The sequence below is a fragment of the Vidua chalybeata genome, chromosome 1 (assembly GCF_026979565.1).
Source record: "Vidua chalybeata isolate OUT-0048 chromosome 1, bVidCha1 merged haplotype, whole genome shotgun sequence".
NCBI classification, from domain to species: domain Eukaryota; kingdom Metazoa; phylum Chordata; class Aves; order Passeriformes; family Viduidae; genus Vidua; species Vidua chalybeata.
The window spans coordinates 44,009,781-44,024,132 of record NC_071530.1 but is presented as its reverse complement, the minus strand read 5'-3'; the positions used below and the strand labels follow the sequence as shown (position 1 = coordinate 44,024,132).

Here is a 14,352-nt window from a genome sequence, read left to right as displayed (position 1 = left end):
GGACAGAGAGATGGCCAGGAAGAGGAATCTGGGGTGAGACAGTCATCAAAACACTACTTGCCAAGCTGCTTGCTCCCATGCTGCAGAGAGCACGCTCACCCTGACCCCCCACTGCTACCTTCTCCTGCAAAACTGAGCTGTCCTCATTGTTTTTCTCACTAACAGTGATGACTGCTGGTATTTTGCAAGGCATTTCAGCTGCACAACCCAGCATCTCTGAACATCCCATAAACCCCTATTGCAGTTAATCCTGTTTGTTTTCCTCTGCTGAACTAAGTAATCTCTTCCCTCTTCCAATATAAGACAGTAAGATTTCTGAGATGTAAATTGAGAGCAGATCTGAAAGAGAAAGGCCTTCTTTTGACTAAGAAATTTATTTTATTTTGCTGCTGAGCAAAGGCAGAGGAAAGTGATCTTCTTTGATGACAGCATTTGATTTGGCTGCTTACCACAGTTCTGAGATAGGTCGAAGCTGAGCACCACACTGAGGTAAACGCGTCCTCCACTTTCTAGATGGGTCCTATGACAGCAAGCAGATCCAGGAAATACTTAGCCTTTTCTTGGAAAATACTCTACCAGGTAGGCTCTCCCACTCTGCTTTTTTGCCATATTTTCCTAATGGCTGCTACCAGAAAGGTGCCTCCCATCCATCTTGGTGAACAACAAGAGCGATACCAAGGCTTGTAGCTCACACCCCTGAGGCCAAAGCAAGCTCTTGCTGGTGGTGTCTTCTGTGGTAACTACAGTTTCCTTTCTGTGCTCAAACTCAATTCATATAGACCATCTGCAGGAAGAAGGAGAAGTTCCTACAAGAGCAGGCATAGAGGTTTTGCAGCAGCTCAGCTGCCCATTACCCCCAGGTGGAGGAACTGCAGGGATGGGATGGCTCAGGACAAGGAAACCCTCTGGGACTGATGCCAGAGGCTGAGCTGGTGTGCACAGGGTGTCTCCACTGCCAGCGAACATTTCTGGCTGTAGGAGCTGGAGATGTGGCCATGCTGTTTGTCTCACAGCAAGGTTCTTTTGGGTGCAGCATTTGCCACAGCCTTTCCATGTAACACAGGGCTGCAGTGAAGCGTCACTTCCCTGACCTTGGGGCTCCGAGTAGTTTGGAGGAGTGGAAGTCTGCATTACTCTGATGTGCTGATCACTTTTGGGCTGACAATGTCTTCAGCTATATGAAGGGCTGCATGGGAATTTTTCCCACACTGAAGCAACTTTTCTGACAGAAGATAAAATCGCAGAAACTGCAACTTTGAGTGCAAATAAAGGAATGGCTGTGGTGGCAGCTAAAAGAGAAGTGTGAGCAGTGAGGTGCACAGACACTGGAGACTCCCCAGCCCTGCCATATGGCTGGGGCTGTGGTGGCTGCTGCAGGCTGACCCTGTCAGCCACTGCCAAAACATAAGCAGACAAAACAGAAAGCTCCTCATACAGCAATATTTTTGCTATGGTTTTTAACTTGAATAGAGACTTCCTGCACCAGCCTTTTCACAAAGTGGTTATGCCACATGGCTCTTCTCTCTGTACTCACAGTACTGAGTGGGTTCATGGACCCAAAATGGCCCTAGGCTGGCGCACCAGAGGTAGCCACAGCCAATTGTCTCTGTTTTGCTGTAAGGTATGTCTAGCCCTGGTATTAGGGACCAGATAAAATTGAGCTGGGGGGACACTGCAGGGTAGCAGTAAGGGCTCCTGAAGAAGGAAGCTCTGGGGTGGATTTTGTCTAGATTCTTAACAAGCAGATTTGAGAACTTCTTGCTCCTCAGCTCCCACCCAGCACTTTGGGAACATCCTGAGGCCCTGTGGGGGATTGCCTCGTTCCTGCTGTCCTATCCCTGGCTATGAGAGCCCCTGGGTCATGCATCCCCTTCAGACATTTAACCAAGGACCATTTTACACACCAGCTGCCTGTCTCCTCCCACATCAAGCCTGGTCCACAGCCCCAGTGCCCCAGCAGCAAGCCCAAGGGGGTAAATATTGCTGTCATATGGCTGTAGTCTTTTTAGGTGAGAAAATCCTCATTTCTCCTGGCCATGTCTTCACTGGGTTGTCTGTATGTAGCAAACATATCCTTTCCATGATCTTGCTTTACCACACTGAGCACTTACACTGCCCATCCTGCCACCTTGCAGCCTCTCTGCACCTCTCTCCGCCAGAGTGTAGCACTTTCTAGTGCAGGTGACCTTTAACTTCTGTGCTCCTATCTTGCCACTCTTGCTGGTTTACCACATTTTCTTTGTTGTCCTCCTCATGTGAACTACAAGGGGCTGTGTGTTGGCTTGGTAGAAAATTCAGCTTTGGCTGCAATAGCCCCTATGTAACTCAGGGCTCGGTGTTTGCTACTCACAGACTGAAAAAGTGTTGGGAAGGATACAAGTTATTACAGCCTGGCTCATAGCTGATATGAAGGAAATTGGAAATGTGTACCTCTCCTCCTCCCTCCACCAGATATCTTCCTCTGAGCTTTCTAGGGAAGCACACCTGCATCTTGCAACACCCCACATATGTGAAGATGCTGGTGGTTATTTAGCTCTACTGCCCTTCAGCCCAGCAGGGCTCTGCCTGCCCATGTCTCTTTTTCAATTGCCTGTAGAAGAGCCAGTAGGGCTCAGCATGGGAAGAAGAATAAAATCTGTCTGTGGATTTTCCCTGTTGCCCAGCACAGGCATCTCCTCTTAGTTTTCATCATTGTAATTATCTCAATTTTCAGCCAACATCATAATTATATTCTCTTCACTTCTCAAGCCCACCCCTGTGGGTTTTACCTCCAACCCACCTTTGCACCTGCCAGTCAAAACCAGCATCTTTCCTAAACTCATCTCTACTCCATTCCTTTCACTGCTTTTGGCAAATGTCATCCTCTTCCTCCTTTCATGAATTCCCTTTCTCTGCTGAGAAAAGCTCAGGTTCTGGCTGTGTGTCAGGAACACCAACCACCACAGAAGCAGTTGCAGCCACTTCCTTCCTGAAAGCCAGGTAGGGCCAGGGACTCACACCTGTATATCACTTCCCAAAACACGGCAGAGCTACTCTTGGAAATGTTACATCAGACACCATAATTCTACTGTTTTCTCCAAAACACCAGCATCACCACATTTTTTTTCTCACTCTCCTTATCACTCTCCAAGCTGTTATCCATGTGCCTTAGTCTGCCCAAAGTACAGCAACCAGCCCAGCCATCCTCCAGCCATATCAGTCACCAGGCATGCTCACTTCTTTCAGCTTTTGTTCTCTTGAATTCAAGTTCTTTTCCTCACCTTTTAGATCATCTGCATCTTCTTGCTTGCTCCAATTTTCTACAACTCACAGAGCATTTCCCTACTGCCCCTCCCAGCTTCATTCGTCTCTTTGCCTGACTGTGCAGAATTGTGGCTGGTAAAAGTACACAGCTGGGAGATTTTTCCCAATTAAAAATATGCCTTTTTAATGAATTTAAATTATTTTACAAGATCATAATTTGTGCAGCAGAATATAACTCAGGAAAAAATGCAAGATTTTTTCGCTTTTAGGATAGGTACTAATGTTTTAAAATGCAGAAATGTTTTATTCTTTTATTGGTTTCATGTCAAACTATTGTTGTATTTTTTTAATATGTGTTAATAACTTATCAACCAAACTAATGCAAAAAAGCATATGGTGGAAGAAGAGGCCTCTTTAATTTATTAATGTTTTGTTCCTAAGTAATAATAAAAGCTGACCTTATTGATTTCTAAACAAATATAAATAAACCTAAATAGAATAAAGCTACATTGTGTCATACTGTGTGTCTGTAACACCAGGACATACTACTGACATATTATTAATCATACAATTACTATCTAGAGAATACAATAAAATAAAGCTCTGTTGCAATAATTTTCAAAAATTAATTCTGAAAAAAATATAAACAGAATAAGAGGAGCTCATCTCTCTTGTGTAATAAGACCAGCTGAGTACTTGGAGGCAGGATGATGCCGTGGTCACTGATAATATTTTGAATATCTCATGGAACAGGTTTTTTCTGACTGTGCTACCAACTAGTGCCCAGTCCTTCAAAATGTTACTTCTTTTTTCCTCTAGCCTGTTTTCTCACTTTTCTTTTTCTTTCCCCCTGCAGTATTTAGCTTTTCTTCTCTTTGAGACTCTTTCACTACTCACTTATGCAACAACAATCAGTGACCTGTAAAGGTACTTTGGACTGGAACTGCAACCAAAGAACATGTGAATAACTTCAGTAAAAATCATGTTTTGGATCTGCCACATACTCGTTTGGGACCACTTGAGTGAATCTCTGGTATGCCCTGTGCTCTTAAAAGTCAGGAAAATTGTGCCTGTTGAGATTAATGGATAAAAAGTGTATAATTTGTCTGACTTATAAAGCACCACAATGTATAATTTTAATATTCCACTAAACAGAAGTAATTTAAAGCAATTGAATAGAATACAAAATATCAAACCTGTCTTTGTTTCAATATTTTGTCCTTTTCCATCCTCAAGTAACTAAAATAAACTTGAAAAAACTCCAAGGTAACAAAGAAACGGAAGTACCTCCACTAAATAAGAACTGCTTAAAAAATATGGCTAAGTGGTATCAGTAGCTTTGAGTTCTTCTTTTGCTCAAAATACTGATGAGTTTTTAATGGGGAGGGATATAAACAGACTGCAGTATACAAGTTGTTACTAGCTGAAGAAAATCAAAAACTAAAATAATGCTAACTAAAACTGGAAATTATATATCAGCTTCTGTAAAAAGCTGCAAATTTATTAGGGTGTCTCCTGTGATGGAGACATGTGAACTCTTAAATTTTTCCCTTAAATCAGGGGAGGCTGTGAAGAAGGGGGGTTTATCAAACACTTTAAAAGGAGTGCTACTCATTACCATGTTAAAGACGAGATGTATTTGATCGTTGTTTCGCAGAAGTTGCCTGATACCCCCCTCACTCTTTTCCTGTTTACCACAGATACAAAATCTTCTATTTGTCCCCAAGCCTATCCTGTGTCTGGCAGCTGCCCATTTGACAGCCACATATCACAAAACCTCAGCCCTCTGCACAAGTGGATTGAAAGCAAAGTAAACCTCCAGGAAACCCCTGAGCCCAGGCAGCAGGGCACGAGGAGAAGGGGGCCAGGGCCATCTGAGAGAGTAGAGGCTTCCTGATGTCAGAGGTAAAGTCCATCCGTATTCACTGTGCTATTACCGGGCTGCTGTGGCAACCAGGGGACCTGCAGCAGCCACCTCTCCCTTGATACCTTCTGTCAAACTGCTTTTTCAGTTGGACTGTTCTGCTGACTGATGTGGAGAGGAGGGAAAATGGAAAATGCTGTGGCCTGGTTGGGAGCTGTAGAAGGCATTAATGGTGTAAGGGTGGTCTGAAGTAGAGCATCTCCAGTCTCTGCTCAGCCCAGGAAGAAGACCTGAATTTTGCTCTAAGTAGATGTTTTTTAGCAATAAATATAGATTTATGTATCTCTACATATCTATCTACATGTTATAGATCTATAGTTCTATAACACAATGTTCATTATTTTTTGAATATTTTTTAGTTTTGGTAGTTGAATCTATGAACTGCTTTTAAGAGGTCCTTAGCAGACAATTAAGAAGTGAGAACCACTGCATGTCAGTTTCACACATCAAAAGCAGGAAATATTTTCTACCTTTATCTGTTGCTGAAAAAAGAGCCATTAGCTAGTCACTCACCAACTAAATATTTGAAAATTTATGCCTTATACAAAGTTAAAATTAATAATGCAGATGTCCTAGCTACAGCTAAGAGCTCAATATAGTAGAGAATTACACTGTTGATGTGTAATTGCACTTGAAGCACAGCTTTTCTCTCATTATTTGTTATTTCTGAACAAAGAATTCTGTGGGGTTGAATGCTGTACTTGTCACAGTTTTTGTTGCATTGTGCTTACCAGTTGAAACATTTCTGGTGCCCCAAGGAAAGCTGAGGCAGGTCAGTGAGGCATGAGCAGCGTCCATACCTGGAGCAGAGGATGGACACTGGCACTCCTCTGGGCTGTTCATACAGATCTTTCTGTTCCCCCCACAGCCAGGCAAGAAGGAGTGAGTTGTGATTCCTTCCTATCATTTCAAAAGGTTTTCACTGTTCTCTCTCTTTTTGTATTTCCAGGCAGCAATCTTTAATTCAGGAGAGCACATCACCTACTTCTATAGAATTATCACTTCCATTCATGTTATTGCTTCATCTTAAGAGCAATGATTATTACAAATTATTCTTCCTTCCTGGAAACTCTTTGTCTTTGAAGCTCTTTCAAGATGTGGTCAACCTGTAAGCAGGTGCAACAGAGATGCAGCATAGCCTAAGCTTTCAAATGTCTTAGCAGTGAAAAACCAAACTCTAAACTCTTTTGAAAGAATCATCACTTCTTAAAATGTGAACACTCAAGTCTGGAAACCTGATCTGCTTTTATAGGGGTCATGAACTGACATCTGAAACAATAAAATAGTTTGCTAAAGCACTGACTCACTCTTGGAGAGCATGTCAGATTATTTTACTATTGTGAGGCTGCCTTCATTCCAATTCTTCAGAAATGAGAGATAGGAACCACTCCTGCTAATGTTTTGGTTTTCTCTATGCTAGAAAACTGAAGTTGGACAGAATAGGCAGGAGCGCTAAGCTGCTGTGTTGTGGCAAAAGGCACAGCCAAGCTGTTCACCAGCTGCCCTGGAGGTTGGTGGCAGCCCAGAGCTTGGCACTGCGAGTGTTGCTGTGCAGCCCTGTGAACTCCTTGTTGCTGGAGAGCTTTTTGTATGCAATCCTGGACCCACCCATGGAAAAGTAGCTTGCACGTGCCAGTACCTAGCCCTGATCAGCTCTGCTAAAAATGAGGTTATGCTGCTTGGTGACAGCTTCATCAGACAAAACACTTTTATGAGGGTCTTTATGCTACAGGCAAAAAGCTTCCCCACCCAGGGAGCACAAGAAAATTGAGATCCTTAGATCAGATGCAGGATTTGTTTGGTTTGTTTTTTTTTATCATTATGACTATTCAGACACCTGAATTTTTCCGTCACTGTAATGACGAGGGGCTGGTCCACTAGCACTAAAGCAGTTTCAGGGAAACAGAGAGCATCCCAGTGCTCACACTTACACATGTATAGGAACAATCAGCAGGCTACAGGGCAGCCGTTTGTGTGGTACAGCTGTTCTTGTCCAGCCAGTGAGACCAAGACTGAATTTTGTAGTCCCTGTCTGCCTGGAGGCTGACTCACAGGCTCAACACAGCTCAGACAGAAGCAGAAGCTACCGTGGGAGTGCTGTGCCAGGACACAGCCAGACATGTCTAATCCTTTCTCTTTCCTGCACAGGTATCTGAGATGAATCCCACCAGCCAATTCCTTGGCACAACAGAATATGACTATGGATACGATGAAAACACTGCTCCCTGTAATGAAGGAAACAACGTTCACAGGTTTAAATCCCTCTTTCTGCCAATTCTGTACTGCCTTGTGTTTGTCTTCTGCCTCTTGGGAAACTCTTTGGTCCTCTGGGTTCTCCTGACCAGGAAAAGGTTAACAACAATGACTGACATCTGCCTGCTGAACCTCGCAGCCTCTGATCTCCTCTTCATTTTGCCCCTCCCTTTCCAAGCCCACTACGCTTCAGACCAGTGGGTTTTTGGCAATGCCATGTGTAAGATAATGGCTGGCATTTACTACACAGGTTTTTATAGCAGTATTTTCTTTATAACCCTCATGAGCGTAGACAGGTACATAGCAATTGTCCATGCTGTCTATGCCATGAGGATACGAACAGCCACTTGTGGCATAATTATCAGCTTGATCCTGTGGCTGGTGGCTGGCTTGGCCTCTGTACCCAACATCATGTTCAGCCAGGAGCTGGAGATCGAGCAGGCTTTGCAGTGTGTCCCCACATACCCCACAGGTGACAATACCTGGAAGGTTGCTTCTCAGTTTGCAGTCAATATCTTGGGCCTCTTGATTCCCTTTAGCATCCTCTTTTGCTGCTACACTCAGATACTAAAAAACCTGCAAAAATGCAAAAACCGGAACAAGGTCAAGGCGATCAAGATGATCTTCATCATCGTCATCGTTTTCTTCCTTTTCTGGACTCCTTTCAACATCGCGCTGTTCCTGGACTCTCTGCAGAGCTTGCACATCATCAATGACTGCAAGGCGAGCTTCCAGATAGCTCTGGCCCTGCAGCTGACAGAAACCATCTCCTTCATCCACTGCTGCCTGAATCCTGTCATCTACGCCTTCGCTGGCGTGACATTCAAGGCCCATCTTAAAGGGCTCCTTCAGTCCTGTGGTCGCATCCTCTCCAGCCCTGCCGGAGGTGCCGGGGCTGGACAGTCGTTTTCGGCACCCACCCAGGTCTCTGGCTGGTCTGACAGTGCAGGGGTCCTGTGAGCACACCTGAGCCACCTTCTGCTGGTGTGAGGGGCTGGCCGAAGGTCTGCTGTGGTCCTGGAGGTCGTACCATGTGTGCAGCATCCCCTGGGAGGTGCAGTATACCTGTGCCTCCTGTTGGGATACACTGTCAGCTGCCACGTAAGAACTCGTGACATTGATTTCCCAAGAGAACCAGTGCATTTGTGAAATGGTGACCATACATTGCCACAGAATAATTTTTAATTACGTTTTAGAGCTCCTTTAGTACACATCAGCAAGCAGGCTGCTTCCTCTAGTATCTATTTTCTCCTCTGACAAAAGTGACGCTTCTGCCTCACCCCCAAGTATGCTGTGCCTTGTGGAAGCTGAATCCCTACATCCCTGGGACAAGTGTGTGACACCCCCCTGGAAAGTGGGAAGTAGACAGTCATGGGATTGCCTCACATTGCAAAGAGGGAATCACCTCAGACACTGTCACAGTTTCCACTCTGCCTCAGATCCCAGACAAAAAACCCCCTCAGCTCAGCACCCTGCTTGTTGTGGGATGGTCCCAGGGGCACAGCCCTGGAATCCTTGGAACTGCTGCCAACCAGAGCAGTCTTTGGTAGCGATGCCTCCAAAAATAACAAAGCAATGGCTCCAGGTGGCCACTATACTGGTCACTCATGGAGGCTCCTACACTTGAAAATGTCCTCAGAGCACGTGGGGACTCTGCATCACCTCTGGAGCTGTGGGACCTCCAACTCTGTGCCTGCAGCGCTCACTGCGAAATGTAACCATCATAAAATTACTTGTATCAAAGTAGGCTCCATCTCTTTTTCCAAATGTCTTTATTTTCTGCCATTTAAAAAATGCTTTCTTCAAATAAACATTAGCTACACCCTTTTTGTCTTGGTTCTTGATAGTCTGCCTAATGACTCACAAGCCTCGATTAGGATAAGGAAACTTTGAGGTTGCATATTTTTGAATGGGTGTCACATAAATGCATCTGATGGAATTTAGAGGCACCCTGAAGCTCTTCCACAAAATAAATCTTATCTCCACTTTTCTGCTGAGGAGGCTTTGTTCTCCAAATCCCAGTAAAAAATCACAGGGAAAAAATAACATTTATATTGAGCCAGTGTTACTGCAAACACATTTTTTAAAGTTAATCAAGAGAACGCCTGAAATCAGGAAAAACACAGCCTGGATATTGTCAAAGATTTTATTTTTTGAGGTAATAAAAATTTAAAATATTTTCCTAATTCGACCTTTCCTTCTGAAAATATAATTTCATGTTTTTATGCTTCCTAAAAATTAAAAAAAGAAAAAAAAATTAACCTTGGTGCCAAATATACTTGCTATTAACTAAATGGTACAGAAAATACTTCTTTCTTTTATTATAGATAGCATAAGTAACATTTCTAGGTTTTATTCCCCAATGGGTAAGAGATGCCCTGCAACTCAATTATTATATTGTTTTACTACTCAGAAAACTTCTATTTGGAAATAAAGCTCTCTGTTTATGCATTTCTGTGGGTTTTTTTGGACTGCATAGGGACTTCAATGATTGAAAAGAAACGTGGGTCAGCATCTCAGGTCAGGTATCTTCTCTCTGTGGCCAGATTTTGGCGTTTGGATGAAAGTATTTCTGTTTAAAATATTCAGTGACACCTGCCATCATTTTTCCTGTTGATCTTTCAGATCAGGAAGGGATAAGAAACAGAACTTATAACTGCATATTCTGCTTTAACTGATGTTTTGAGAGGAAGGGATAATGGAAATGTTGTCTGACCAGCCCTCATCCACTGGCACTCTCCCAATGAGCAGTAAGATTCTCTCCAGCTTACAAAACAAGGGTCAAACTCTGGTTTTTGTTTTTTTTTTTTTGTTTTTTTTTTTTTTTTTTTTTTTTTGGTACAGCTTCTACTGAAATAATGCTGTCTGTGTGTGTGCAGTAGCAGAATTCAGCCCAAATGATATGTGAAGCCTTAACCAAAGAGTAAAAAAATGTGCTTTGCTGGTCTCACTGAAGAGTTCTTCCCCCCTACATCTTCCACTGCTGTATTTAAAATACTGGTGTTTAAGAATTCAGGAGCGTAGATCCAAGCCCCACGTCCTCTGGGGTGGGGCTCAAGCACAGCAAATCTCTCACAGAGCCAGACTGCAGATTCTGAGGACATTTTTCCCTTCAGCAGGCTCCTCCTCTGTATAAAGTGGTTGTGAAAAGGAATAATACATGTAGGTATTTTGCCCCTTTTATTGTAAGAACTACCAGAACAGAGACACAAATACACCCAGCATCACCTCAAAGCACTTGTACACAGCAAAGCACCTAGAAGCATTGTGCCTCTTCTCTAAACATGAAATTTTATTTTTAATGGTTTGGACCACAAGACTTTATGCTACTCTTATATGTGATGGAAAGAATCTATATAGACACCAAACAATATTCAAAAATTTTTGCATTTGTATGCACTGAAAGAGTTCTGGGAAAGAGCATTACATTCACAAGATAATAATTAGCTGGTAGTGCCATTTCTTCAATTATACTTTGTTTTTTAGGCAGAAACTTGTCAACAACAATCTACTTTTCTCTGCAGGTATAATAATCTTGGAATAAAGCAGGTAGCAGTTGCACTATTTCCTCAGTTTCAAGGTTCTGAAACACAGTAAAATTGGTAAAAGAAATTTTGCAATCAACTCATAACCAGATCAGTAGGTTTTCATGTGCTCAAATGTTGTCAGCTGCAAATACCACTGCAAAAGCATCAAGTAACAGTCGGGTTTAATGTCACCTGGATTTCCTGGAGCTCGGTGTGATACTGTGAATATATATGCCAAAATATACAGCTCAGTCTTGTTCCACTGAATTAGTGGAAATGTGATCATTATTCAGAAGAGGAGGGAATATGGAAATTATTGCTGTTTGTAGAACAGATCTAATGAGATTTTGCGTATCTAAAGCAATTATTGTTTCTCCAGAAACCAAGCTGTATTGAAACCATTGATACCAGATTGCCAGTTAAACTACTGAATACTACTTTTCACACTTAGTAACACTTCCCTACCTGGTTCTGAACTGTGTGTGTTCTGAAGGGCTTGAACATTCTAGCTATTGATTTTCATCTAACATGTTTCACTGACTTTTCTGTCTCATGTTTCTCTGTCCTTTTGTAGCATAATGACTGTGGCACTGTAATCTTATCCAGGTCTGACCTTACTCTACTCCAAGGCCTCTTGGCCAAATGTGCACATCCTCAAAAACATCTCCCAGACCTTTAAAGTAAGTGAAGTATACTAATACTGTGCAAAGCACTGCAAAGGGGCACTGACAGTTAGAAAAGCAAAATAATAAGGTATATTGTGGTGCTGTTTTTGATTCCTCCTGGCTTTTCTCCAGCCTATGATTGACAAGTTCAGAGCTTTCACAGTGTTCCTCAGTTCTGTTGACTTACCATGGGATAGCCCAAACTTAAGAAGGTGTGAGACTGAATTTCAGATGTCCTCCATTTCACCCACCCCTCAGGCTAGGGTCATGAGAAATCTGCCACATGTTTGAGATCCACCACTGAATTCAGTGTGGCAGGATACAGCGCTCATTGGGAAATTCCATAATATTTCTGGGGCTTGATGTCAGAGTTAAAAAGATACAGGTAAGAAATATGTATTACCTCCTTCTCTTATTTAAGCTCCAGTTATAAAGAAGGATAGTTGGAATAGCCAAAATCAATGACATTGCTTATTCGTGGCCACACACTGTAACTATTTGTAGTCCTTACACTAGAATCTTGGCTACAGAAACACACCTCATGCCACCTTCTGCCTCATACCTTTTGTATGGTTTTGCTCTTAATTAATTTGGTTATAACACGTTATAACCAAAATACATTATCCAGTGCAAACTCCAAATGCATTAATAATTAACCCAGAAGTGAGATACAAAACTTTCTGTGGTTTGCAATTTCTGCTGAAATGACCTCATAACCCCACTAAGTTCTGAAGCATGCCTAACTATAACTTTCTTTAAGAACCCAAAAATCTCAGAGGTCTGCTCACCACTCTGGTGGCCCTTAGATGACTCCTGTGCCCAACTGCTTGCTCTCTCTCTCTTTCTCTGTCAGCAGTTCCTTTCCTTCTCTTGGCCTGAAGAAGATAATCAGGTGTCCTCTCTCATCTGTCCCAGTGCACTGCAGTGGGAGCTGGCCAGTCTGTCTCTCCCGCTAATGACTCAAGCTGTTCTCTTCCTTCACACTGATTCTCAAGCTAGCTGACAAACTTTTCATTTGTCACAGTGTTCTGACACAGCTTCTCCAGGTTGTGGCTCATATCCAGAGCCTTTGGCCCTAATTTTTTTAAGATTCTTTTTCAGGCAGAGAAAATGTTAGGCTACACGTCAGGAGAGACTCCCTGATTTCAGATTAAGAAATCACAGGCTGGGGGGGGACTTAGACTTCCCTGACAGTCTTTTCAGTGAAATCTGTGGAGGAAAGTTGGAAGTGCCAGTGGTGAGCACTGTGTGAGCATTTAATGTTTAATGCATTTAACATATGAACAACCAGGAGACAAGAAATAGTCCCTGGACATGTGAAAAACAGTAATAGACAGTGAACTTCTCCAATATGCAATAGTATTGAAAATACAGTGTCACTTGATGAAGTCTTGTAAAATGGAACACCAGTGTACAAGGTTAACTCCCCAAACAAACGTGCCAGTGATAGTTAGGTTTTGAGATTTCAGGTGAAACCAAGTGCACTTCAGGCAATGAAAATACTTTTTTTCCCTAAGATTCATGTAGGTCTTTATGTAGGCGCTTATCTCAGCATAACTCAGTACAGCTGAGGCAGAAGTACCAGTTTTCCTTTAAATTATCTTACTCACACAGCTTTTTCATTGAAGTTATTTTTGCCACTTACTTGTGGTTCGCTTTTATCTTAATCTTTCCAAGAAGCTAGTTTGCCTGTGCTAAATGTAAAGCAACTCCTGCAATGTGATCTGAGAGCTTTACAAATACAGATGGACTTTGCTTCCTATCACTCTTGCTGAGACTGTTTTGCACTGTGGCACAAACAGCCTATCTACAACCATTCAACTGATAGAGCAGGTGTAAATATCTGCCTTGTGACAAAGCTGTAAGCTACCTCTTCCATTCCCATTACAGGACAGCAATTAGTACTGATGTAAAATAAAAAATAAAAAAAATAAAAATAAAAAAAATAAAAAAAAAAAAAGAGAGATAAAGAGGATGCAATCTACCACAGCACAGAAAATATCACAGTCATCCTCTTTTGCTGAGGATGGAGAAGAATTTGAAGTCTGTAGTACCACAGACTGTCTTTGGTTAAATTGCTGTGGACTGTGAAAAAAGATTTGATGACTTATCTGAAGCCCTGTGTATTCTTCTGTTTTCTCTATAGAAGTTATAAAGGAAGTAGTGTCTCCACCATAAATAAAACATGTCAGAAGATGACTAACATCAGATTCATTATGTGTCTAAGTTGGTGTAGTGTGACTACCAAGCTGCTGGACTCTGCATGGGGAGTTTTCTAGAAACACAGCAGGGTGTCCCAGGTAGGTGCACAGGAGTGTGAGGCCAGTCTCTGAGAAGACTGAAGACCATTTGGAGCCATTTTTGTCTTTTTGGTTCAATTTCACTGAGCAATCCTGCAGATACCTGAGAAGAAAAATCAGGCAAGACTTGCATTTCAGAGATGCCAAGTCCTGTGCCACAATTAATACTGGAATCTGCAGGCTTATCACAGGACAGGCACAAGATTCATCAAGGGTGTGAAACACTTAGTGCTGATTTTATCCTACCCACCCCAGAGTCACTAATTCTAGCACGCAAATTAAGCACCTTCCCTTTCTACTTACACTAAGATCTTCATAGATAGCCTCTGCTGTTGTGATCGTCATGTTCCAAGAATCAGTGTGAAGATCAAGAACCAGAAGCTACAACAGATGAGAGCCCTACCCCAGCACAGTACTTTGCTTTGGAGAAAAACAGTTTA

The 14,352-nt window shown here is 42.5% G+C and overlaps 1 protein-coding gene across 1 annotated transcript; it reads left to right on the top strand.

Moving 5' to 3' along the window:
* Window positions 1-7,324: 7,324 nt before the first annotated feature.
* Window positions 7,325-8,380, top strand: LOC128793893 (C-C chemokine receptor type 8-like). The gene has a single exon (XM_053953327.1). It carries the CDS (start codon window positions 7,325-7,327, stop codon window positions 8,378-8,380), a length of 1,056 nt encoding a protein of 351 aa, XP_053809302.1.
* The last annotated feature ends 5,972 nt before the right edge of the window (window positions 8,381-14,352 follow it).